The sequence below is a fragment of the Salarias fasciatus genome, chromosome 6 (assembly GCF_902148845.1).
Source record: "Salarias fasciatus chromosome 6, fSalaFa1.1, whole genome shotgun sequence".
NCBI classification, from domain to species: Eukaryota; Metazoa; Chordata; class Actinopteri; order Blenniiformes; family Blenniidae; genus Salarias; species Salarias fasciatus.
The window spans coordinates 6,466,911-6,494,873 of record NC_043750.1 but is presented as its reverse complement, the minus strand read 5'-3'; the positions used below and the strand labels follow the sequence as shown (position 1 = coordinate 6,494,873).

The window sequence follows — 27,963 nt, the reverse complement described above, 5'->3', positions numbered from 1 at the left end:
GATTTTTTCCGCACCTTTCTCCGTACACGTAATGTATTGACTTCTCCCAGGGGGCAAGGAGCATTTCACTCAGTATGACTAAAAGTGCTTTGGACAACATCGTCTACCCTAGCTTTAAATCTGGCAGTACTTAAAAACCGTTATTTCTGGAGGAAAAAAAGCAAAATAAAATTTACCTTAAAGACTGTTTTTATTAAACTTTCATGTAAAAATTGATTGAGTAGTAAACACAACAGAGGCAGCCAACCTGACTCAATAGCGCCACCTCATGCAGAGAAGTGGCACCACTCAAACTGCACCGTAATAAATGTGTGAAATCTCACAGATAACATACTTCAGCTGGAATTCAGCCTTCAACAGTAAATCACGCACAAAAATCACAGTTTAAGAATAAAATTTCCACACAGACATTTCTTCATTCCATATTTAAATCCGGTGTTCTGAGCGACTGAATGTCAGTCCAGCTGCTGGTTGAATCGTTTTCAGAAAAACGTCTTCGAGGCCTGTCCGGATTGGTCCGGCTGGAGCCGCGTTCTGTCCACCGCTCAGGGACACCAGCTGGTGAAGGGATGCAGCAGGCAGTGGACGCTCCTGAACCTGCGGACGGCAGAAGAAACGGTGCGTCAGTCAGAAGGCGGGATCGACAGAAAGCCTCAGTTTGTCTTGAGAGTTAATTCCCGGGACAGTCCGGAGGTCAGGCCTGACGCGTCCCGCTGAATCTCTGGGGTTCATCATTGTTGTTTTGTGCTGAAACCCCAACCGTCTGGCAGAGCCAAAAGACATAATGGGCACCGTGTAATCCCCGGTAATGACCGCAATGATGATAATGATGACACTCAAGTGTGGAAACTGCTGCTAACCACAGTGGAGCTGCCTGCCGGCTCTGCGTCTGAGACAAAGAGGAAACCGTGTTGACCGGGACGGCAGCGCACGGCGGCCACACTCTGAGGAGGAAACGCTGAAAATGATCAGCCTACAACCAGGAAACTGAAAATGCAATGAAAAGTTTCCCTTTTCTCTTGAAAGCAGTTGTGTTAACCGAGCCTACGATGTTTGAAATGCAGACAAATTTCAGAAAAAACTGAATGAAAACTCAAAAAGACTCATGAAAAGAAGTGAATGGATGAAAGAGAACTAACCAAAGACACAACACTGAAAAAGAGATCGGAGGATTTATTTTAATTCAGAGAAATCCAGTAAAGACAAGGACACTTGCTGGTGAGTCAAACGCCTTGTTGAGGTCGGATGAAGCAAAGCTGCTTGTTTCTGATGCATCTCAGTCTCTGTTTTCTCTTTATTGTTGCATGAATGTTGCATGAATGGCATCCAAAGTTCCCAGATTGACCTTCGTGTGCACGTCAGAAGACAAACATTCAGCCAACGTCTGAGCAGTAAAATGAAAGCTTTCTGCTGTTTCTTTGAATGGCTGCATTTGATGAACCAAGTTTTTGAGTTTAGAACGATACTGGCTGGTGGTAGGGTCAGGACTGCCCGAGGCTCCAGTCTCCCAAACCCAAAATATCAGTTCAAGGATGGCTTTGCAGGTTTTAAAGGTGCATTAAGGAGTTTTACAACCTTAAAAATATTTATTTTCCACCATAAATATGTTACACATTTTTAATGATGTGTACAATGTGCCCTGACATATTCATTACAAGTACCTCTAACAGTGCTGAATTGGCACTTGAAAGTTGCAGTGCCGGTCCGGCACCAGCATTTTTTTGGGGAGAATTTGAAAGGAATGATGTAATGCGCGCTCCGGCTCCTTGAGTTTCATTTTGTCCGCCATTACTCCGCCAGATGCTTAGTGAGCAACAACTGAGCAGGATCTTCCAGAAAGTAAGAAAAGACTGGCTTCTAGCACTGCCACAGCTCCACACAGACTCCACCAGGTAAAAGAAACTTAAATCTTACTTGAGTACTTCTAAACGAGCGAAGAAGGAGTTCCCCTCTTACGTGCACGCAAGCCACAGGCACTAGTTTTTTACTGAGCTGCATTACGCCCAAGGCCTGCAGGGGGCGCTGTTTCGCATAAAACGTGCAAACTCCTTAATGCAGCTTGAAGAAGAAGAAAGTCAATTCAACCAAATGTAATCCTCATCTACTGACTTGAACACTGTGTATATCCAGTAACAGGTTACAAATTAATGGAACTTTACATGGAATTAGTAACATGAAGATGAGCTTTCCGTATCTTTTCCTGTCAGAAATGCTTGATTTCTGTATTTTGAGAGCAGAGAGAAACGGAGCTGAAGGAAGGTGTCTGAGAGACCTTCTTTAGTTTGATCAATACAATAACTCTGCATTTAACCAAGAAACCTGTGACCACTTTAAATGCTGTGAGATGTTTTAGGAGGATCCCACTGATAACTGATAACTCTGGACAGGGAAAGCAGTGCAGAAGTAGAAGATGACAGATTAAGAGAAAACCTTCTACTAACAGTCGAGAAAGTAACATAAATAGATAAAACAAAACAAAGACAATTAAATAAATTGAATGAAATAAAGGCTTGCAGATACGATCTTGTCTCCTGTTATGGGAAAACAAGGTGAATCTCATCTTTCTAAAAGAAGAAATCACAAGATCTGCTCTGTTGTTTCAGGTCCATTCAGTGTGTGCTTGACAGAGTGCGCTCGGACGTCTGCTGGTTACAGTGACATTAAGTTATCTGTGACTTTGTTCTGTCCTCTATCAGCGACAGCAGCAGAGCTCCAGCGGCTATAAATAGCCCATCATGAGCCACTTAGACCACAAAAAAAGAGGTTTCAAACAGCAGCTTGATATTAAGGGAAAATTTAGGCCTTTGTTCTTATTCTTTCACCTCCAGCGGGGACGTTCAACAGGAGGTTTTTCAATAAAAGCTGAGGCAAAGCAGTTTGCAGTGGTGCAAAAAAGAAATGTCTCATATTCGGTCAGTTGAAATCCCTCCCTGAGAAATTGTGCAGGTTTTTCTTCCTGTGAAGCAGCACCTGTCTGCCAGGGATGAAGGATCTGGATCATTTACGGCACGTCGTTATCGCTCAACAATTCAATCTCATTAAATCCAGACACAGGTTCAGGATATTCAAGACGGAATTTCTATGTTTTCATCAAATTTATCCTCAAGTTTCACTTTAAAAGTAGAATAAGAGAGTCAGACCTTCCGCTGAATCTGGGTTGTACAGATCTATATATACAGAATAGAGTGTTTCTTTATATGTGTTTAAGGCACAAGTGAAAATTTAAAGTAGATCTGATAAAACAGGAACTGTGACTAAAAGCAGCATAAGAGTGAATCCTGTTCTTGATGGCTCGTGGCTGGTAAGCTAGCTACATTGTTCTCATGTAAACAAACGTCATTTTCAAAACGTTGCTGCTCAAACATAAAACTTCTGAAACAAAACGCAAAAACAATGAACAACTTTCACCTGAAACTTTGAGCAAACGAAGCCTCAGTTCTTAACTTAAAGTGTTTCTCCTGTAAACATCTGTATTTTTTATCTGTATTTTCAGACGACTTCCTGCTTCACAGAATTCTACGTTGATCCAGAGGAACCAGTAATGGAGAAAAACTCTTCTTCAGAAGACCCAGTTTTATTTGTGTTCAGCTTGAGTTGAAACCTCACTGTACAGATCCCATCTTACGGACGAATCTGGGGAAAGACTGCGTCTTTCGGACACGGATGCGTCTGTAGCTCAGATGTGTTACATCAAATAGCTTTTATCTCCGGCAGCAGGGAGAGGCGGATGAGCCGGAGCTGTCATGTCTCCGGCTCACATCATGTGAGAAGCGGAGCTGCGACTGAGGCATTTCTAAATGAAATGCCAGCAGCAAACATGCATCTTATCACGCAGCGCAGAGGTAAATCACTTCTCGTGGAAAGGCCCGTGGGCAGCGCAAACACAGCAATCTGCCTGAACATCGCGGCCGTCGGCTTCCACTGGGTGGGTCCAGCTCCTGCTGTCAGAGCTGCTCAGAGCTGCTCAACGCCTTGTGAAATGGCACCTTCCTGCTCATATGAATGAGGAACGTCTCACTCGACCACGACGCCACGCAGCTGCTGTCTGGAGCTCCGGGAGACATCAGAGGCCCGTCCTGCTCACACTGAGCGCCGCCGCCGCCTCCACACGGCCTCATTTGTGAATTAATGTAGTGTGAGACCAACCTGGAGGGGTCGTCCTCCTTGGAGAAGCTTCCCTTCACCTCGATGCTGTTCATCTTGTTCTCAAACAGCCCGTAGCTCAGCGTCACCTGCGGAGGAGGAGACGCTGTCAGCAGTGGTTTTTTTAATTGTGTGTGTGTTTAAATGTGTGTTTGGCTACCTGTTGCGGTATGCTCCTCTGGCTGACCAGCAGCAGGTTCTCCAGGTGCGAGTGGAATAACGGACAGTGGACCATGGAGATTCCCAGCCTGCGCTCCACGATGAAGCCCACCGTGCAGTCGTCGGGCAGCCGGATCGTCGCCGAGGTCTTCTCGAAGCGGGAGCCGCTGAAACACACATCCTGCGTCAAAAACGCTGATTCAGACTGTACCTACTTCAAGCAGATCAATATTCCTGTATTAAAAAGACGACTGCATCACATCGATCTACATTCTGCTCTTTACATCCTGTAGGCCAGCGGTCCCCAACCACTGGGTCGTGGACCGGTACTGGTCCGTGGGTAGTTTAACACCGGCCGTAAAGAGAGAATAAGAAGTTTCAGTTTGTAAATGTACATTTAGATTTCTGTGACTTTGCAGTTGAGTTTCATTTTGAAAAGCTCTTCACTTCCATCAGTTGTTTTTCAAACATGAAGCCGTCATTGATTCCTTTTCATGTGTCTCTGGTGGTCAAGCTGCAATGGCTAAGCTAACTAGCTGCACAGAACAAAGCCGTGTGGCCGGATTCAGCCACTCGGTGCACAGGCTGGAATCAGCTCGCATCAAATGGTTCACCTCGTCTGAAGCGGTCAGTGAGCAGCACTTCGTTCACCTCGTATGAACCTCCGTGGTGCTGAAACACCGTCATATAAAAATCACATAACTCTGATGTTGCGAACTGCTTCTAAACATCTGATTTTAAAATGATTTATTTGTTTTCTAATAATCCATTATATATGGTCTGAGAAGGTCGGAAAGGAGCTGCAGCTCTCTCTCTCTCTCTCTCTCTCTCTCTCTCTCTCTCTCTCTCTCTCTCAGCCTGTGGATGAAGCACTGTGAGGAAGTTGGTGGAAATGATAAACATATTCAAAAGACTCAAACGACTCGGATATCTGGTTCACTTTGATGAACGACTCATAAACCGTTGAGTCAGTTCAGTGAATCCAGTTTTCCATCACTGCTCGGGAGCAAAACTTTTGCAGAACAGCTGAAAAGTAGCCAGACTCTCCCTCGAGGGACATTTCTGGTGATTTTGCATGTTTTATTTTTTTAATCTCGTCACTATTTATTGCATGTGCATTACTGCTGACCTTTATCAAATGACGTTGTAATTTTTTTTTTTTTTTTTTCAGGTGGGTGGGGGTGGAGGGTGGAAGGGGTTGGGGGGGGGTGGGGGGGTTGATTCGTCCATACGCTGCCCTGGGCAGCCATTAGTCTCAGTTCCTTGAGAGCTGTACAAACACAAACTTGCAAAGACACAACATTTACTCCGGACTGGAGATTCATCACTTTTCGCGCTGCGTCAGCATCTTTCTCTTCCTGCCATTTCGCCATGCCGCTGGCTTTTTTATGCCACTGGGTTTTTTAATTGAACGATGACACTTTCATCTGACTTTGCACCTTGTCGGGTTCAACAGTGAGACGACTTTCCTGCAAGAGAGAAGTTTTCTCATCGTGTTCCTTTTATCACGTCTAAAGACTGAATTATTTAGCAGTGAAGCTCAGGAGAGCAACACGTTGGTTTTCTTTACAGCTAATAGACTGAGCAGGATGACTTCTTCCAAAATTTACAAAATGTTGCTTTCACAAGTAATGAGAGGACGACGGTCATTCTGAGCTTTTGATTCAAATCAGAGACACACGATCCTACAATCAGTCCTCTTCGGTGAATTAACTGCCTTCTCTCTCACAAATCATTGCGCTGGATGAGCTCGCTCTCAGTTTGGACTTCTAGCAATGAGAATGAAATATGTCACGCATTCAGAATGATTCCAGTTCTAATATAGGCTCAAGACATTAGTTCCGGTTTGTTTGGGGGGGATTTAATACTCATATATGTAACTGTAGTTTCTCTTTAATCCTGTTTTTCTAATTTCTCATTGAATTCAACATGACATTTATATTTGATGTATTTGTTTCATATTTTACACCCATCATCTGCATATGGAGTGTTTCTCTTGTCTCTTGGGGTACTCTGCTAGTTTAAGCTAACAGCTCATTCTGTTCCAACCTGTAAGTTCCTTGGTTTGGAGACATGTGGGAGCTGCAGTGACTTCTACGTCAAAACATGAGCTAAACCTGCCCACCCTCCCCGAAAACCTACCCACCACGCCACACTGTGGAGTTTATTAGGATTTTTTTTTTAAATGGTTATTTAGAGGTCTGCGACCCTGAGAAGGACAGACAGTATAGGAAATGGATGGATGGATGGTTATTTAGAGGCAGTTTGATGTAAATACCTCGCCCATGGTGCCATCTTCTCCGCCAGCCTCCGACTCAGACAGAAGCCTGCTCCTCCTGTGGCAAACCAGAAGCGCACCTCCCTCTGACACACACACACACACACACACAGCCAGATATTAAAGGACACATTTAGAGAAGCACAGAAGGAGAAATTACACCCAGCATGCATGAAAACGAAAGCGTTCACCTAAATACTCCATGTCGATTCACTCCGTTCACCAGTCGGCTGAGTAACAAACACAGAATCCTGCTGTGGTAACTCGCTGTGGTTGTTTGCCTTTACTTAGCGCCATCTGCACTGTAGTAATGCACCACAAACAGCTACAGGAATCCAGCTCTGAACCCACTTAGAGGCTCAAAGCATACATGCTGTTTGCACAAATAAGCGAAAACTCTACTCTTAAAAAAAGATGGGAGAATCAGAGAGTAACTGCAGTTTGATTGGTTTCCACAAGGTAGTGAGAAAGACCAGATACTGAGGTTTTGGTTTTCCTTTTTTAGCCTCGTTTTACAGGCGATCTTCATACATGTTGTTTATAGTAGTTAGATTGGACAATTATTCTAAAACAAACACAATTTAACCCAAAAGAGGGTGACGTGTCGTAACAAACGACTAAAAAGAGCAAGAAAACCTGTGAGTGGAGAAAAATGAGGTAACAGCGTTTGGAAATTTGCCAAACAATGGTTTTAGTGAGTTCCAAACACTGAAAACTCAAGAAATTAGCTTTTTTAGTATTCAATGAAATGTTACCCTGTAAAATAAATAAATAAATGAAGCCACACACATACAAAGAACAATACATTATAAACATCAACAATGGACGTTCACATGGACAGACAAGCAGTTGTACTGTTGTTACAGGTGACTCCCAACTATAAAACTACCAAGTCCAGGGGACCATGGACTCGGAGTCGTGCTTGCAGATGGTCTAATCTCAGATTTCTGCTGTTATCACTTCATCTGATTAGAAATAAATCTCCGAACGCCACAGAATAGAGGATGGGATTAAAACTGGACCAACAGTGTCGCGACTCACAGCTGAACCCAGAAGCAGACTCCACAGAACAGTCAAGTTAAAGAGTTTATTACGTAAAAAACACATAGAGGAGGAGAAAACACACAGGTTAAACTCTATTTCTCATGTTGGTACGAATCCAGCAGCAGAAGCAGACTGATGCGTCACACTTCTCCTCAAAGCAGAGAACTCACATCCATGAAATAATTACAGAGAACACACATCAGACCAAGTGCTTCCATCTCTGACCCCAACTCTTCCTCATTTCTTCACTCGTTGTTTTTTCTTCCGGAGCAGCTTCTTATGAACAGCGCGTCTTAATCTGCAGCCCTCCCCCGTTTATCGAGCCGCTGCCGCCGTAGGAAGCGCTGAGGTGATTTGCTACGCCGGAGAAATGTGGCGTTTTGTCTTTGCGCTCGCCAAAGCAAACAGATAAAGAGCTGAGTGTGCGGAGGGAGCCGTGACGACACACACAGCTGATCGGTCTGAGGCAGGGGTGTTTCTGGCCTTCGCCCAGCTCCACATTCTGCTTTTTCCTCGGCTATTTTCTCTCCATTTGCTTGTTTTTTTTTTTAACCCTTTGTTATCATTTCCTGTTTTCTCTTAACTCCTTCTACACCTCTGGACTTTTCCTCCCTCCCTTATTTTTTACCTTCCTTCAGATTGTTTTCCTGCCTCGCTGCCTGAGAGGCCACTGGCTTCCCTAAATCTCCTGAATTAAATTTTCCTTCCTTCCTGTCGCTCCCCCTTCTTCTCATCGTCCTTCATTCGGCTCCTTCTCTTAAAAGTCTCTCCGGTTATTTGTTTCCTTCCAACCCTTTTCTTCCCATTCCTGTGCTTCCTCCCCTCATCCCCTCCTCCTCTCATTCTCCTCGCGACAGTGACAGGAAATCGAAAAAGATAGGCAGCGAGATGTAAGAAAATGAGCCGAGGAGACAAAGAGGAGCCTGACGTTGGTGTTTTTTTTTTTCGTTTGTTTGTTTGTTTGTTTTCTCCATTCAGAAAGCAGGAATGGAGGGTTGGAGGAAAGGAAGGAGGAAGGGCTTCAGGAAGCAAAGATTAATAAAGACTCATCTGTCAGTGTAAATGAGCGTAATGAGAGCGGAGACTGTGAAACGGGGGAGTCGGGGGAGGCTGCTGATTGTTCGCCATTCGGAGCTCTTACTGGAATCAGGATGCACTTAAGCTCAATGGCAGCGTTAAATCTGAGGGCTCAGTGATGTGTGTGTGTGTGTGTGTGTGTGTGTGTGTGTGTGTGCAGGCACCTGTGCATGACTGCACGTGCATCGACCATTCAAATGCTTGGAGTCATTCATTCACACTTTGATTTACGCTCAAGACTTCAGGGAAAACAAGATGAAAATGATCTTGGAGATGAGGAAGAGTGAGGAAGATTTGAGAATCTGTTCCGTGGGCCGAGTGGCGACCGATAGTAATAAATTAAACATCAGATGACCTCGGGGCGCCAGCTGTTTGACAGGAAACGACTCACTGATATCAGGCTCATGAGAAACACTCATGAGAAACACAAATTTGGACAAATAATTAAATGACTAAAAGTTAACAGTGAAGTCAGATGATTTTTGGAGTTCTTGACATTTCTGACTCCATGACTCCAAAAAGTAGATTTATTCCCGACAGGAAAAAAAAACAAGCACAGATACTAAGTGAGCTGGAGGACGCTGTGATCAGAGTGATCTGTGAACCTCCTGTCAGCGACCTGCTCCTGTGGCCGTCGCAGGACGAGGACACACAGCTCTGGCTTGCATTTATTTAGAAAGGCCATATTGGGTAAACTCCCTTCTTATCTGTGCTGCCTCGTGTCTCCAGCCAGGAAGTGGGTACAGATCTCGCTCATCATGTCTGGTTCTCTTCAGAGTCTCCAAAATCCACTCAGGACCTGGTAGAAAGGCTATTTCCTGGAAATAACTGTAAAAATTCCTGCAGCTGCAGCATTTAATCTCCCCAAGCAAATTCAGAACTACTTCAATGAACTGTTCAGTGGAAGAGAAGTTGTTGTCATTAATGTTTTAATGTTGTTTTAACTGAAGAGAAGAGAACCATGAAGCACTGACACACGGAGCAAAGCACAGAACTAAATGCTCTGATAAAAGGGCGTCTGTGGTGTGTGTGTGTGTGGTGTGTGTGTGTGGTGTGTGTCAGGCTTGTTACCATTCAATACCCCAACGACAAACTTAATCACTCATTGATTCATCCTTCAAAAAGCCCCAGACATGTTCCACATCCATCCATCCCGCTCCGCTCCTCTTCATCGTTCTTCAGCGGCGATGAGACGGAAATAGACGCGAGTGGAAAGTATGGATTTTGTGTGGTTAAGCTGCTGCAGCACCTTTGTGGCATAAAACCGATGGGAGTCCAGTTTTTCCTGTTCATTAGCGTCTTTAGCATAGCAGAGGCCAGAGGGGACGACAAAGGAAAAACCGAAGAACTGAGCAATCGACTGATAAACACATTCATTACATGAAAGAGTGAAGTAGGAGACAAGTACAAAAACTTTTCTCAAACCCAAATTTCTCATCTCGTTTCCAAGTTTCTATGGATCGATGTAAACAGTAAGAAGACTGATGCTCTGACGCAACTTTCTGAAAAGGGCTCCCAAGGTGGAACTTCTTGAAAACGCCCTGGCTATGTTGGAGCATAAACTCAAGTAAATGTATAATAACAACAACAGCACCTGCCTCCAGAGCGACATGAGTCCATAATCTGGACTTGGCAGTTTTACAGTTGAGAGTCCCCTGTTATAACAACCCAGCTTCATCATCTGTCCGTATGAACGTCATGTTCTCCCATGGCTGATGTTTAGAGTAGATTGTTCTCTGCATGCGTGTGTGACGTGGTACTGTTGCGTTGCCCTCCAGCAGTTCGTGGGCAGTGATGGGCTTGTCCAGACTCGGCTTGCCCACATAGATGTCGCCGTCCTGGGGGAAGGCCGACAGCAGGGCGAGGAGAGCCTCCGGGTTCAGGTAGTTATCGTCGTCCACGTGGCAAAACCACCTGAGGAGCAGCAGAGCAGAGGGCGAAACAGAAACATGGTAAACCTGGATAAATAAATAAATAAATAGAGACATGTTCTTTCTGCCAGAGCTGAGAGAAAAGAGAGTCATTCTTATCCAGGAGTTCTTGTGCTTTGTTTCACACTTCAGGTGGATGTTTTTGAAAATGCTCCGTCTCTGTGTAGATGGAAGAAAACGCCACATTTGGAAAATGCTGTGACTGAGCACCAAGGTCGTAGTCAACAGTTCTTCTGCACATGCAGGAGTAGATGAACAATAGCAACAATGACGACTTCCAGGATGTCTTGACTTCCAGTCCAGATTCTTCTTTGACTTCATAGTTTTCTAATTTAACCAGCCGTAATGATAATCCAGCGCCGTCTTTATTCTTTCTGTTCGATGTACTCTTCTCTGCACACGAGTGTGATTTCATTACAAAAACAATCAACAGCGCTCACTTCTGACCCAACATGAAAACCACACTGTTTTCAGCATTTCTGCCATTACCTTGGAAACAGACGAGCAAAACTTTTCTGAAATAAAGAATATCCAAGAATATCACATATTTTGTAGTTTCACTCATTTGCAGCCTGTACAGTAGAGTCTGGACAGAAATGAATTTATGCCCAGATGCAGCACATACATGATAAAATGATTAATTCAAAGATTATGTTCTTTAAAATAAATGAAAACTACATTTTGCTGCGCAGCCAATGTGGCTCCATTCATCACCCTGATGACTGAAGAAGCAGTGTTTGTAGCTCACAGCCCGGAACGGCCTGTCAGAGCCAGATGCTTTATAGGACCTGAGGACAAGCATCCACTTCATCACATAATCAGTTTAAGGAGGAGATGGAAAAGAAAAGCATCTGTACCGACTCGTCTTCCGCCGCTTGTGTTCCCTTCGCATCCGTCTTCACCGCTTGAAACCCGACAATCACAAAGCGGGAGTTTGATTCAGCGAGCAGAGTCTGCTAAGAGACTGTCCATCTTGTAAATGCAGTCATTAAATTCACCAGATATGGAGGTATTAAAGGGACGCCTGGCACCTGCGAGTCACTCCGGTCTTATAAAGTATGGGGACAGTCAAGGGCGAATCGGTTGATGCTCCTGCAGCTCACTGAAGCAATCCTTCACTGCAAAGCGATGAGACGAGAAGCAGTTATGTCAAGCATTCCTCACACAGAATAATGCAGAGAAAAGGTGAAAAGAGAGGAATCATTGCTTATTCAATAAAATAATCTGGAATTGTCTGGTAGGGTTTGTTGGCGCCACATAAAAGGTTATAAATAACTGGATTACAGCGACATTGTGTGTAGCACGCTGGATCGGAGAAAGGAAAGTGAGCTGTCTAAGGAGATCGGGGAGAATGAGCTTGACAAGCGTGTTATTGGTAAACGGCTATGAGATCATCTTCGGGCGGCTCGATTTGAAGCAAGAATCACATCAAGACAAGAACCGATGGAAACCGCTCAAGAGATACGAGCTGAGATCCAAGGTCAAGCTGCATCCGAGCCTCGAGTGACAGCAGGTTTCCTGCAAGGTAGCCCAGAAGATTCCACTGGTGAAGGACAAACGTGGGGAAAAAGGCAGAGAGGAACGAGCTAAAATGCGTGTTGAGGAGCCGCGGTGCTTCTGGGAGAATGTCGCTGGACGGACGAGACAAAGCTGGAGCTATCTGGCGAGTCACATCAGCTGTAGAGTCACAAACACGAGACAGGAAGCTTTCCAGGAGAAGAGCACCACACCTGCTGTGGAACGAGGGGCGAGCAACCAGGCTGTTTCTGATGCATCTGGCACAGGGCGGTTTCAATCGGCGCCGGGCGAAATGAAAGCCTCAAGGCTGCGCAGGAATCCTCCCAGTGAAATGTGGCGGCCAGAAACAGAGAGCTCCGTCTACGTCTGGAGCCAAAAGGAAAACAAGCTAAAAGACAACGGCTGAAATCACCCGAGAGAGGCTCAGGAGGAATGTGGCGATACTGTGAGGAGGGCTTCTCTGAGCTCTGGCCCGAATCCTATTACACACCTATGGAGAGAGCTGAAATATGCAGTCTGCACAAAGTCGGCTCACAGTTTTGGTCTGGGAAAACCGGCACGAGCTACCTGAAGTGCAAAACACAGACGGCAGCGCTTGTATCTAAAGATCCATTTTTATTTATCACTTCCACCAGTGAGATCTGGACTGAGCCTTTTCCCGTTGTTGATACATCATTCAAGCACTGTGAAGACAGCGTGACACCGAGTGTACCATTTCCATCGCTGGTGCAAAATGTAGAAGTACTGAATAATAAATGAATTAAAAAAATAATACCCATTAAAATGAAGAGGAAGAAAACTCATAGTTTGGATTGCTTTACAGAGTTCTCTTATTTTTTTTTTCAGTCCTACAGACATAATGTGTCATATGAATAAATAATTATCTTGGAAAACACAATTTCCTACCGAGTGCTGTAGACAAGACCAACTGAGATGAGACTGAGTCAACATAAAGAATCTCAAGAAAGAACCAAGACCAGAACATCCCAAGACGGAGTCAAGACCAAGACCAGAGCGAGTGGTCACAAGTTGCACTGCATGCAGAGGCATAATGTACACTAGAATACTGTTATAAAATGTATATATTTCTCTAAAAACCCTCATATTTAGAGTATTGTATCACAGCTAGATGATTCGTTTTCTTGTCCTCACAGTAACAGTCAGTGATCCTGTCGCTGTGTGGATTTCCTCCGCCGTCCTGATGGCTGGACGCGGCGCCGGGGCCTCACTCCACAGCAAACTCAGCTCTACTGTCGACATCGGTCCAGATTTCAAAGCTGCTGAGGGAGAAGTGAAGAGCGGCCACGGTAATGTCTGCCCGGCAGCGTGAGAGGGAACCTTCCAAACCAAACAGCCTGGTTTCCCTCTTCAGGGGCCTTCACTGCCACCGGGAGCGCTCTGACTGCTCCTCGGAATCTAACTGACAACACACTTTCATTTTCTCTCCCGTCCTCATAATCCTAAACATGTTTGTCACACACCAAATGCAAGCTGCTGAGTTGGACTGTTTTTTTTTTCTTCTTCGCACTGATTAAAAAAATACATAAAAGAATGTCAGATATAGCTTTTCAAGAGCTGCTGCTGTCGGCTCAGAGGTTATGATCAAAATCAATGAAGCATCGTCGGCTGAATATTGCCTCCTAATTCTAATCCCGTCATGCCGTAGATGAGAACCGCAGGTAAGAACCTGGGAGGTGGATTTCATTATACCGAGGATGAAGGCTCCATTATCACCACCACATTCTGGAGGGAAAACAAAAAACTTTGGCTGCGTCTGAGGTTCTCTGTTTACAAGACATATTTTGCTTGGAGTTGCTGAGAACGTAACTTTTGGAAAACACTTCGATAACGCTTTACTTGTAGCACCCGGTATAACACATTATAAGTAGTTATAAACACTCATAAATGATCACAATGCTTTATAACCCACTATATAGCAAAGGATTAGGGTTAGAGTTAAGGTTAGGGTTAGGTCCTGGCATTGTGATCATTTTTGAGTGTTTATAACTATAGCTGCACATGCTATAATGGCATTATAACGCTTTATAAATTTACTTACAATGTGTTATACAGGGGGGCTTCAAGTAAAGTGTTACCAACACTTCTTTGACAGCTCTCTTCTGTCCTTGCTGCTGTGGAAACACCGTGAAGCGTAATCCGTCTCACCTCTTGCTGGAGGCCATGAAGCCGTCGTACTCTGCAGACATCTTGCAGGACAGAGCCTGCTGACTGTGGTCTGTCTGGCAGTCCGTTACCACCACGTTATAACCTGGAGAGAGCGAGAAACACACACATTCTCTTCTATTTATACCTGCAGATGTTGAAGATATTTTCATTTTTTCGTGAATATGTGCTTTTATGGGTCTTTTTCTATACAGCAGCTTCTTAATGAGCAAGGAAAATAAATAAATCCCTAAAATCTAAACAAACTAATGAAGTTATAATCGCCTTGGTTCTTCTTGTCACAGCATTCATGACATTTTGGACCCTGATTGCAAGTAATTGCTCCCATTCCCCCACCAGCGTTTCCACTGATGTGGGGTAATAACGTCCAACTCGCAGTCTGAGTTCAAATCGACCGCTCATCAGTCGTAAATTTGGCAAGCGGGAATGGGAAGCCTGTTTAAATCGAACATCAAACGCTTCCAATATTACCATAAACGTTGAGTGGTCAATCTGTAACGGCGTCATTTCAAGCGGCGCTGCATCCAGAATGCTAATTTGCAGAAACAGTTCGCATGAGGGGCTGTTTGAGGCTGGAAACAAGGCATCTCTGAGCACACACGAGAGGCTATGTTCAAAAATCCACTGCTCACGAGCACTTCAATTGTTCTCACATGACTTTCCTACATTTCATGTCTCAACAACACACAGTGGAAAGACCCACTAACGACCAAGAAGTTAATAGTTACCTGCAAATAATGGAACAAGCTTTGGAATTAGACCAATAACTTAAACTAGCAAAGAAAAAGCGAAGAGGCGTACATGGTATAGATGCTAAATGAATGACTGTAACAAGTATGCAATACATTATCCCGACTGTTACAAACTGCACAACAACAGAGAAGAAATGTTCTTATTTTCAAGAAATGCAGCCATGTTTATGCATCATTCCAGTATTGGACGCTGCCATGGCAATTTCAGAGGAGTTGTTCCTCCAATCAAGTAATAAATACACAGAAATGTAACAATTAATTACGTTTAAATGGACACAACTCTTTCAGGTTCTTAAGCCTCGTCAAATGTTGCTCCAGTTTCGGTTTGGACCAAAAAACGTCTTCAATATTTTCTTTGGGTTTTTCGGTTTTCACCTGATATTCAGTCAGTAAAATAAAGAACTGCTTTAACGTCCATTTATTCCTTTATCTTGTGATTTCACAAAATCAAAGCAAATCAGATCATCTACAGTTTTCCCCTGCAGCTGTGTCCCCCAGCAGGGACCCAAGCCACAGCTTGAGAACCGCTGCTCTGAGGAGCATTTTGGGGTGTCCGTTCACACGGCAACGGTGCTCGGAGCCACTGAAAACACAGCTTTTTGAAAAAACACTCGGGCTCTGTCGCCATGGAGACAAGCTGAGCATGCACACCTGTGGTTTCATTACAAAAACAAACACCAGCGCCCACTAGTGGCCCAACATGTAAACTACATCGTTTTCAGAGTTTTGTAATGCAGTGCACCTGGCTCTTAAAGGGCCTCATTGTGACATCTTGATTGGTTGGTTTCATGTTGTGTTCACTGCCCACCGTTCAAACGGACCCCGCAAGAATCTGTCTGCTCACTTTCTGTCCTTTTAATCCACATCAGAGCGAGAGCAGCGGACGCATCCGGTGAACGAGGCGAGAGTTCGCTGCTTACCTTCAGAACTCAAGTCTTCATCCTCCGCGTCTGTGAAGATGAACGTCTGTAAACAAAGACAAATAATTGGATTTAACAAACACGGTGCATCCGTCGCCTTCTACACATCTGTAACAAATTGTGCTGAAAGCGCACTCATTAGGGGAGAGGCACGCGTACAAACACACGCACACACACACACACTCATGAAAATACACACACTGTGTAAACACATTATGCACTCGTGGGATCAATATCGTTTTGGATGGAGCAAATTCAATGTGACAAAAACAAGGTTTCCTGCTGTGAGCTAAAACAATGAGTCACCACACACACACACACACACACACACACACACACACACAATCAGGGGAAGAGGAGCACCACATTCAGTGAGTGTATTGTTTGGTGAGTTAAAATGCAAAATCTCACAGATAGATAGATAGATAGATAGATCGATAGATAGATAGATAGATAGATAGATAGATAGATAGATAGATAGATAGATAGACAGTGACATCTGGTGGTTTGAAATTGTATTTGAGTGTCCTTCCTAAATAAAAAAAAGAAAAACTTTTTTTAAAGTCCACAAACTATTTCATCAAGCAGAAATAATTTCAATAATTTCAACAAATAGTTGTGGCAGATTTTAAATTAACTGCATAATAATCCTTGAATCATCTGCTGTCTATTACATGATCACACATTAAAACACTGAGGGTGAAGATGTAATGTTTGAATCGCTGGTTTCTCTGAAGGTCTTGTTTTGAATGGAAAATGATGCCGAAGCCTCGTCTTGCACCTTCTCCTTGCATCTGAGCAGCACAGGAGTCACTGACACAGGGGAGCTGTGCACGAGGGGCTCCAACCAGCAACCCTTGCATCACTGCAGGGCCCCCTCGGGCCACACCGCGCCACGTGTTCGATTCCCCCTGCCAGCAAAGCACTGAGTAACCTGACAGTGGGACGAACGGCCTGCAGGACGAGACCAACAGGAGCCTTACAGCGACTCCTGGAAATGTAGGAAAGCTGTTTCAGGCATATTTAAAGAGACTGATCACAGAGAGAGACGACAGATGGAGGTCTTCTCCAGACTTTTTATCGTTTTTCCACAATCAGATGAGAAGATGATGTGTTGGAGTGTGTCAGCTGGAGAGAGAAGCTCAATGATCGCGCCAGTGATGGAGCAAAATCAGACTTTATGGGTGACTTCAGCAGCCAAATTTAACAAAATCAGTTCAGTCTACGGCAGTGTAAAAGTTCGAGAGACGAGAGACGAGTCTGTCTCACGAGGAAGGAAGACAGTCCTGTTTCAGGTCAATGTGGAACATGAGAAAATGGTTTTCCCATCGTTAAGCAAACACTACGTGGAAGATATAGATTTTTTTGTGTGTGTGCTCGTATATCTGGTCAGGTGAGATGTGCCTGACTAGAAAACCCTGTTAAAAAAACTAATCCCCAGAATATACATGAGATTAGAGAACTATAACCTGCATCCTCCCACAATTCAGAAGCATGTGAGGTTACTTTCAAGTTAAATTTCCTCAATGTGTGACTGCGAGTGTGTGAGTGTGTCTGTCCTGTGATGGACTGTGACCCCTCCAGGGTGTTTCCCGCCCTCCCCTCCAGCACTCAGGATTCAGTACAGAACACTAGTTAGAGGTTTTCTCAGTGTAGCCACCAGAGGGCAGCAGATATACTAGTTTCTCCAAGTGTGTGTGTGTGTGTGTGTGTGTGTGTGTGTGTGTGTGTGTGTGTGTGTACGGGTATTTCTATGCTTGTGGGGACCAAATGTCCCCACAAGGATAAGAAAACCTGGCACGACCTGCCTCGTGGGGACATTTTTTGGGTCCCCATGGGGGGAAACAGTGTTTTCTTGGCCATGTTGTTGTTACTGAAAAAAGTAAAAGGTCAAAAACATTTCTTTAGGGCTACGCTTTGTTTTGGTGTGGGTTAGGGTTAGGATTAGGGTCAGGGTTAGGAGTTAGACATGAATGGGAGTCAATGGAAGGTCCCCACGAGGATATAAATACAAACATGTGTGTGTGTGTGTGTGTGTGTGTGTGTGTGTGTGTGTGTGTGTGTGTGTGTGTGTGTGTGTGTGTGTGTGTGTGTGTGGCCTTCAGATTGCCACTAAAAGGAGTGATGGCAGCAGGTCCTGCAGAAGGAGAGTTTTTTTTTTTTAATGAAATCTTTGACAGAAAACAAAATTTTTAATGTAGAAACAAACAGAAACCTGAGAACCAAGTTCTTCTGAACCACATTTCCCCTGTTCTCAGCTGTCTGACATAAAGTGGAGACAATCAGTCAAAACAATACAAATATTTACAGGCTTTTCACTCCAATAGATTATATTAAAGGGTCACATGTACTGAACAGAACCAAGATCTGGTGAACATTGTTGAGTCAACCCATCCTCATAAAAAATCAATTAAAAATGAATAAATGCAGGATAAAATTATATTTTTTGCTTAAAAAAGCATGTTTCAGACTGAGAGGTAATAAAAAGGGTTTAAAAGGTGATATGGAACTGTAAAATAAGCTGCAGGGTGAATACTGAAGCTGAAGAATCGCTTGTCCACGTGTAATGTTCTCTGTCTGAATCACGTGCATCGCGCTGCATCGTGCTGAAAGATGCTGATGCTGGCAGGCGAAGTGAAGTGAGGGAACATTAATTCGACCGGCTGGTCCCAGATCGGCTAAAACTAAACTCATGTCTGAAAACCGTGTCTCTGCCCGTCCCACCCCATCAATACTGCAGCCACAGGTAAACCTGCGGGACTGACTGCCTCCAGCTGATCTGCTTCATGTACACAGAGCATAAAGTACAGAGTCAGACATTTTCAGCTGAAACGGGCATCTCGGTGCATCAGACTCAAAGCCTTTCTATGGTCAAGAGAAATCCCAGGTCGGGTCTATGATTAGATTTCAAACCGACTTAAAGGTTGAGGTGAGGTCAGGCCACCAGGCGAGACCAGCTCAACCTGCTGGATCCTGAACTCAGATCAACTCCAGGATACCAGACGTCTCCCGAGACGGCCAAAGCGTCACGACTGCGTCAAGCAGGAAGCCCTCTGCGGGGCTCTGGATCCAGCGGGGGCGAGTCGGAGGGTAATTAGTGCTCCTCTCTCTGGGGGGTGTTGTGTTGGAAGAAGGCGAGCTGAGTTAGCGGTCCGACTGGTTAGCGGAGGTTAGTATCTCTCTGAAGCCGTCCTGGGAGAGATCGATGGTGTGATGTTCATCGATGTGTGTAATCAGTCCGCTCTGAGCTGCAGAAGCACAGAGACGAGCTGCTTATTGGACCCGGGGGAAACGTTCCAGACCGGAGGTATTGACTTCTCTCTGAGGCGTGTCTGCCATTTAAAAATATATAATAATAGTATAATAAAAAGAAAGAAAAGTTGTCTTCCAACCGTTTGATTTTCCATCTCCTCCTGTCCAGAGGTCCAAATGTCGATGAATATTCGTTCACGTCTGTCTTTCTGTTTGTCTCTCAGTATCGGCTCCTGGATCCAGACGACAGTGTCGTGAATGTTCACTGCTCCAGCGCTTTAGACCCGGCAGTCACTGGCATGAATCAATCCTTCTCCAACATCTGCAGAGTCATTTACTCAAGAGTACCGTTTCCCTCGTTTCCATGGAGACAGAGCCAGAACTTTCAGAAAGCTGTTTTCAAAAAGTTGCGTTTTTGTGACTCTGAGCGAGTAAAAAACAGCCTTGTTTGCAAGATTTGTAAATATCCTGCATAAATGAAGTGCTTATTAAAATCTGCTGTGCTCTGCAGGTGGGTTACTAAGATTTACAAACAAAAGTCATGAGGATATAAATGAGGAAGCGTCTCTGCTGTTTGTCTCCATTTCAAACTTGGTGCAAACAGCTGAGACCGTAAAACAAAACAGATATTTTCACATCATACTTTCAGCAATCCAGCATGAAAGCAGCCCAGACGTTTCCACAATCTGGAACACACACCCAGTATTTATTACTCATGAAGACAAGCTGCACTAAATCAAGGATGTCAAACATAAGGCCCGTGGGCCAAAACAGTCCAGCAAGATGCTCCAATCTGGCCCGCAAAATCGCCAAGCAAACTGGGAAAAATTGCAAAGAAATCATCGAATTTTTAACACATTTCTGAAGTGAATCAGACACAACATGAAGCCCCCGGCTGCTGTGAGCGGAGCTGGACGTCGTGCTGTCACGGTCACTTTGTAGAAGTGTGTGTGCTGAAAAAAATGTGTGTGCAGGATAACGTCCCTGTGTGAGCGTCTGAGTGACAAACGCTGAAAGCCTTCGCTCGTCTGCATTTCCACCTATAGCTGTTGTTTTATGGTTCATCCATTCATCCATTCACTGGGCCTCGGCTCTCAGCTCTCACGCTGACATGAAGCAGCCTGTAAATCTTCATTTCAGTAACGACGGCGCTCTTCCCTGCTTCGCTCCTCCTCCCAGAGGCGTCTTTCCATCATTAAAGGACGAGTAATGAGACGCCCGGATCCAGCCGCCTCTCCACTATCGCCACGACAACCGCTGCCGCCTCCGCCACTAAGCCCCCCCCGGGGACGAAGGTGCCGTCGCAATTAGTCTCCGTTCCACCGGTCGTAACTCAGGCGGAAACTGCCGGCGCTGAAATCAGTCAACCTGCGCCGAGGAGCTAAGATGGCGGCGCCGCGCCTCGTAAACAGAGTTTGCGAGGACGTTTCCGTCAGGCAGGTCAGGCAGGGACGTATAAATCTCCGCTTGTTTTTCACACCGTTAATGAGCCGTTAAGTGAGATTTGCACTGTCCTGTTACAGAAAATGGCTGCTGTATATCTCAATAAGGAGTCTATCGATGTTTTAGTGATTCCTGAGGATCCAGTCTGCTTCTTGTAAACAACTTTCGGTCAAAAGAAGAAATAAAATCTTCAGTGTTGCCATTATGTTAATTCGCTGTTTGTTGTGGGGACGCTGAACTGATACGAGAAGCTGATTTCTCTATAAAAAGACAGAACTTAGTTTACGTTCTCACAGTGCCTCCAAGAGGCCAAACAGTCGGACTCAAAGCTCCAGCACGACTGAACACTTCAACAAACTTCTTCTGTCTTCTACAGCCAAAAGTCGCCTGAGTGACCACATGGGAACAAAGCCCAGACAACGCTGCACAGGATCCAACCAAAGAACTAAAAAATCTCCTTAATCGTGCAGGGGAAGTTATTTTACGAGCAAAAATAGAAGAAAAAAGAATCACTCAAACCCTTTTGATACAAATATTTCTTGGGGAAAAACGATCCATAAGCAGAGACTTTCTGGCACAACAAAGACAAAAAGTAACTGCGTCCAAGCTGATGTTGAAGCCAAACGTGTTTCTGTTAAGGTGTAATGAGACGAGACAGTGGCTCAGGGAGTAAATATTACTGGAAGACGACATGCGTTCGACGATCATCCCCAACTTCACGCTTCACCGCAGATATTCAATATTTCCCCAAAAGTATTCAAGGATTTCATGAGTTTGAAACAATCCCATATCAATCCTTCAGTTTGAGTCGATCACATCTTCAGAAAGAACATAAATTGTTCCAAAAATAAATTATGCCAAGAAAAGTAAACTTTTCCAAAGAAGTTGAAAACGGGACTAGAGCTCACTGAAACACTGAGTCTTTCAGTGGAGTTTGATCTACACTGTTTATAAGGATGTTTAACATCACGAAGATAAATCCTGCTAAGATTTTCCTTCTTATCTGACAAAACATAAACCACAGCCACTGAAATTCATCCTGACGGGTATTGATCAGGACGAACAGCGTCGCTCCGCTGCTGCCGTCCAGCGGTGAGTTCAGGCGGCGGGACGTCCAGGAGAGACGCAGTTCTGACAGAAAACCTCCAGAGGAGGCTGTTCACAGCAGATAACTGCTCAGAGACCACCGCGCTCATTCAGTCTCATTACATCTGACTGAGAAGTTTGACGGGATTCAGCAAATCGTCAGAAAGCGAAGTTCCACTTCGAAAAGCGAAGAGAGGTGTGACTATCTGCTCAGCAGCAGAGGAAGACGCCACTACGACATGAAAGGTTTCAGCGCTGAGAGCCATCACGTCTTCCATCGCTGTGAGAGCTGAGGAAAGTTCAGTTCAAGCACATTTACAGCAAGATTCAGGAGAATTAAAGCTGAATTAATGGTTTCTGCTGTATCTCATGCCTGCAGCTCCTCCAGAACGACGAGGACCAGAAGGCAGTTTTTAAACCTCTGGCTCCTCTGGTGTTTTGGGAAGGTTTTTAACATCCAGTCGTCACTTTTAAGAGCTTTGTTTTCAACCTATGAACCCCGAGATAAACGACAGCGATGGTTATAGTCGAATAAAATCATTGTTTCAGAGAAAGGTTGCATTCACAGAGCAGCATTTTAGAAACTGTGTCTGTTTAGATGGATCAGCAGAAATGCTGAAAACACGCCCACGCTCCTCATGTTGGACACCCGCAGCACACTGCAGCAAGCTAGCAGGCTAAAAAGCTAAATATACAGTAAAAGAGGTAAAGAGTTGAATGTGCCTCAGCCAGTTTTCACCCTTTCAGTCTGTTTTAAATGTTTTTAGTTCATCAGAAGAGAAATACTTGAAGGTGAAAATGTCGGATGTCTTCAGTGTGTAATTTCTGATGGGCTGGCGTTGTCATACAGACAGTTTCTGTCCTGTTCTAAGCTGTGAAGGGGTGAGAGGTGATATTTTGTGAGCGCAGCGCGCTGCGGGTGTTTATGGAAGTAAGACGAAGTTCAGCAATCAGCTTCTGCGCTTCCTGTTCTGAGCAGCTTCCGCTGCAGCATTGTTAAAGGAGTCGCTGCAGCGCGGCTGTTTCCCCTCGGCCCAGACACCCTGCCTGCACGGCTTCCTGTGTGCGTGTGTGTGTGTGCGTGTGGGGTAGACACTTGCTTCTCTACTCATGTGTTCAGACTTCATTTGCCTCTGAGCCATGTCAGCTTTCTGAGCGACGGAGAAACTAAAAAAGGAACAAGCTCCTGTTTTTGCAGTGAGAAAGAAGAAGGGACCTTCAGTCGTGTTCCTCTTTTACTCTCAGCTCTGTGAAGCAGAAATGAAGAAGTCCGGAGATCCCCGGCGGGGTTCATCTCAGGAGGCAGAGCTTTTGATGGGTGTTGCTTCATTTCCAGAGATATGACCGATAAAACACTGTCTCTGCGTGTCAAACATTTCACATTTGTTGATCCAGAGATCTTCTCCAGAATGACTCTACCGGCCATGCTGAGAAATTCAGAGCAAAAACACTGAATGTGAATTCTGCAAAGCCTCACAGATACTTAAAATGAAACCCTGAAGAGATGAAGAAACCAGATTTGAATCCGTGTTTCTGCACCTGATCCTCTTTTCTAGGATAATCAAACTGATACTCGGGGTTTTCTCACAGGTTGTTTCCACCGTCTTTCTGTTTTAATAATTGACCAAACCGAGATCAAATCCTGCAATATTTCCAAAACCAGTGTGTCAGACATGCAGAGCTCAGTCTGAATGCTTTTCTCAGTAGAAGGTTTTAATCCAGATGAAGTCTGCAGGGAACTGAGGCATCTTCTCTAACAGGGGTGTCAAAAACATAAGGCCTGTGGACCAAAACCGACCGGCAAGAGGCTCCAATCCGACCCACAAAACCACCAAGCAAAACGACCAAAGAAAACAGATGACTAACAGATTCCTCAGCTGAGATCTCAGTGAAACAGCAGCATGAGCCTCAGAGCCACGCTGTCAGGGAGAGAAAGTGAAAACGAGCATAATGCAGCAGCTGCAGGAGCAGGTTGACATTTCAGTGTATTTACCACCAGAAAGGATCATTAAAATTGACTTTATGGAAGGACTGTCGTCATTTTAGGAAGCAATTGTTTGGTTTTGTGAAAACCGAATAATTTGTCCATTCCAGTCCCTTATAACACAAATAATCAAAGAAACACTGTAAATGTTTCACACACACCCCTGGTCTCATTGCAGCAGTCGGAAAAGTCAGAAGTATTTACAAACAACTCCTCAAATGTGCTCATAAACACAAAAACACTGAGATGATCAGAGATGTGTTCCCTGACTTTCAGTAACAGATTTAGTTCAGGGTGAATGTTTCCTTCCCTGGAGATCGATCGTTGTTATAACTTGTCTCACTCGCCTCATATTTATGAACATAACTGCAAATACTGAGTAAGTTTGTATGAATTAGACTTTAGAATTAGTTGACGTTGCCTTCGTTTTTAAGAGGACTGAAAATCTTTGTGTTTTCTTCATCTATCGGGTCCATCGACCAGAGCCGTTCAGGAACCGGCCGGTCGCCTCAGTCGCCAGAGGTCGGCTTCAGAGCAGAGAGGAAGTGACTGTTGGTCTCATCTTCATCACAGGCTCCAGGTTGTTCATCACACAGCACGTCTCTGCAGCTCGCACCGTGACTTGGACAGGTTTTTCACCGCTGACAGCCGAGACGTTACGGAGCTTCTCACAGCGTGAAAACATTAAACATTACTGCTCAGCACCGACTGGATTCTGCGAAGGTGATTTGACCGAGACAGTCTGAGTCTCCAGCTCTTGTTCGTTCAAAGCCCGAGGAGGGAAAGTGATTTTCTCAAACTGTCAAATGAAGAATCAACACTATCCTGAGAGTGGAGACTTAAGTTGACGTGAGTTTTGTTCAATAAGAGTCATGTTGTGATGAAAAGCAGATTTTTAACATTTTCTCGCAGTCTCTGCCTGGAAATAACGATCACAAAATGTCTAATTCCATTAATTAGTTAAAAAAAATAAAAATCCATTAATTTCCTTCACTGTTAAACACCAACTAGGTACTAGTAACCAATAATGTGGTGAATGTCACCATGAGAATAACAGTGATTCTCATTTAATTGAGGATTACTCAGTAACACCCTGAGGGCCGGTCACCCTGATCTAAGGGGCCACATGTGGCCCCCGGGCCTCATGATGGTCTCTTCTAAATCATAACAGCATTAAGCCAAATCTCCACTTCTGGTGTGTCATAAAACCTGAATTTGAACAGCACTCAACTCATTACATCCCTGAAATCACTTTGATTTCTCCTCCTAACTGCATTCAAGAAACAAAACTTTAAGAGAACAGTGTAACCAGGTCAAGAGTGTGAATTAGCCAACAGGAGCCAAACACAGAGCAATACACTAAGTTCCATTTAAAAAGTTTATTTCGACTCATCAATCTAAATACCAACAGCTGACAGTACCTGGATGCGCAACAGCTCCTCGAGGAGGAATCAGCTTTTGATGATGTGCGTAAGAAAGGTGAACGAGTCAACTTGAGTAAGTTGGACATGATTGCGTAAAAACCAGGCACTCACCTGCGCTTTGGTCCTGGAGATCCAGGTCTCCAAAAGCAGCGCCAGACGCGTCTTGTGGAACCTGCCGGTGGTTTTCACGGCGATGTAGATGTCCTCCTGCTTCAGTCTGGGCTGTGTGACACTTCCTGAAGGATCCCTGCCGCCGTGCGTAAAGTGCGCCCCGTTTCCAGCATCCCCGGTGTTGGAGGAGGAGGAGGAGGAGGAGGAAGAGGAGGAGGACAGCTTTTGGATGGAGCGCAGCCGCGCTCCAGAGGACTGCTGCTTAACCTCAGCCAGTTTGGGAAGGCTGCTGGTGCGCAGCTGGAAATCCACGTAAAGAATGATGAAGAGGGTGAAAATCAACACGGGAAGCCACCGACGAACCCATCTCTTATACATGGTAATGCAAAAACATAAAATAAAATAAAAAGTTAAATCCGCTTCAAAAACGCGCCTTTGGTTCCCTCATTTCAACTCTTAACAGTTCCTCTTCCGTCTTCATAATTTCATAATTACAGGTCCCTATTAATTAACCTGACAAATCCTGCCAGTTTAGATCGAATATTGTCATAATTTCAGTCATAAATCAAGTTATTTTGGATAAATCTGCCCGGTTTAAGCAGATGCATTTCCTCTCAGCTTCTGCGTAAAAGTCGGCACCGCGGGGATCCTCAGCTCAGCCCACACTGCTGGCATTAGTGTCAACCCGAAGAAAACAGCGTGAGAGAAGTTCCTGTAGCTCTTTCAAAACAAAACTAAGCTCAGACACCTGATTCCGGTGTAGTTTGGAGTGCAGGATGCAGTTCACTCTTCAGTTTTTACATCATATTTCCTCCATAAGTGAAAACAAACCAGAATCAAGCCACAGCTGCAGCAGCAGGTTTTATTGGACATTTCACTCCGTTTTTCATGAGAAGATTTGATTAAAGTTAGCTTTGTGTTGAAACTGTTGTGATTTTCTCATAACAATTGTTGCTTTATATCACATTTAGCTTCAAAACAACAAAGAAAAACTTTAAAGGTTGAATTTAGAGGCTATTACACTCAAGATGAAATTGTTCTCTATGTTTCCCCTGAACTGAGAGTGTTTGTCACCCCTGTCAAACCAAAAGCATTGCTGATGTCCGTCCTGTGTTTTTCAGTTTGTTAGCCATGTTGGAAGGAAACCGTCTGTCACCATCTGAACCACACAGATCCTGCGATCTGTGAACTGAAAGTTTCACAACAGCTTTGAAACGGTTACACACACGCAAGGCTAAATGTGATGAGTGTGTGAGTGTTTTCTCTCGGTGTTGAACCTCGTGGAGACGTCCACAACATGTTTACCACTTCGTTAGCTCAAATTCAGAGAACTGTTGCTCTAAGTCTGTCATGCCCTCAAAAATCCAACTTTAAAACAGCAAACCCAGAGTTCTCTTTTGTTTCGGGTTTCTTGTCTGATCTGTTCCAGAATATCTACGAAGGGAAAACATCACATTCAACTGAAGAAACCGGAGTTTTAATGATGATGTTCCGTGTGCATCGTCTTCTAATCTGGTTTATTAAGGGTCTCAACACTCAGCAGCCAATCCTAGAGCTCCATGATGGAGGACAGGACGCCCTGTACAGGTCCATCACCGGGCACACACACACAGACAGAACACACACATTCACAGCCAGCAGCCGTTCAGGGTTAGCAGGACTGAGTCTGTCTGACACAGCCAGGGTCACCCTCACATCCATCAGCACATAATCTAATCTCATCTCATCTGGAAGTCAGCTTTGTCTTCATATTGAGGTTGAAAATATAAAAGTTTGGTTGAGTTTTGTCTGTTTACATGACAGCGGTGCTCAGCGTCAATGAAATGAAAACTTTCCAGAACTGATCGTCTCCGTGGAAAACGCCGCCTTTACAGCCGACTCTTCACCACAGCCTCGATAAATGGCTTCATACGAACAGGGACTGACAGAAACATGCAGTTGCCATCAAAAAAAACAGGAGCACCCACTAGTGGCCAGACATGAGAATTGCACCATTTTCAAACCGTCGCTGTGTGAACGTTAAACACAGACATGCCTCTGCTCGAGCTGTGGTCGTGTAAACGGGCCTGAACCTGGACTTCTCTGTGAACCCACTGATCCGTCTGAAGTTCCTCTGCAGCCGTGAACTCAACTGAAGGACTGGAGCTGAGACGGTGGAACGTGTCGAGTCTCTAAAGCCGAGTTTCCCGGCTCCCGTTGTCCCCGCTGCGTCTCTGGAGACCGTCTGGAGGAGAAAGAGCTCGATACGATTAATTCACCTCAGACCCTCATCGCCACCTTTGTTTATTTGTCCTTTCTCAGAGTTCTCGCCTTACACCCGTCCCCCCCACCTCCTCTCTGTCCCACTCTCTCCTTCTTCCAGTGACCAGCTGCTTCCCTCTGCTCTAGCCCGACCCGGCCCGCCGCAGGCCGCCCCGCCCGTCCCCGGTCCCGCAGGTAAACCGGAGCCGCCCGGGGCACACCCCGGCCAGGAAGGGCCCGGATCGCCTTACGGCCTGCCTCAGCAGGGAGAACACCACGGCCCGGCTTTCAACAAAGGCCCGGGGGAGCCGAGGGACCGGACCCCCTTTCAGGGCTTTGTCTGGTCAGACACACACTTGGACCGCGCTCAAGAGCCGGGATTGGAGGAGCAGGGAAGGAACACGGCAGTGTGGAAC

General features: G+C 45.0%; 1 protein-coding gene across 1 annotated transcript; it reads right to left on the bottom strand.

Annotated features, from left to right (window-relative positions):
* Nucleotides 1-151: 151 nt before the first annotated feature.
* Nucleotides 152-25,973, bottom strand: LOC115390794 (beta-1,3-N-acetylglucosaminyltransferase manic fringe-like). Its single transcript, XM_030094794.1, has 8 exons — nt 25,307-25,973; nt 16,007-16,052; nt 14,317-14,419; nt 10,462-10,615; nt 6,581-6,666; nt 4,304-4,469; nt 4,147-4,232; nt 152-597 (listed from the first exon to the last, which is right to left on the bottom strand). Exons 1-8 carry the CDS (start codon nt 25,682-25,684, stop codon nt 546-548), a joined length of 1,071 nt encoding a protein of 356 aa, XP_029950654.1. The 5' UTR covers nt 25,685-25,973; the 3' UTR covers nt 152-545.
* Between the last annotated feature and the right edge of the window lie 1,990 nt (nt 25,974-27,963).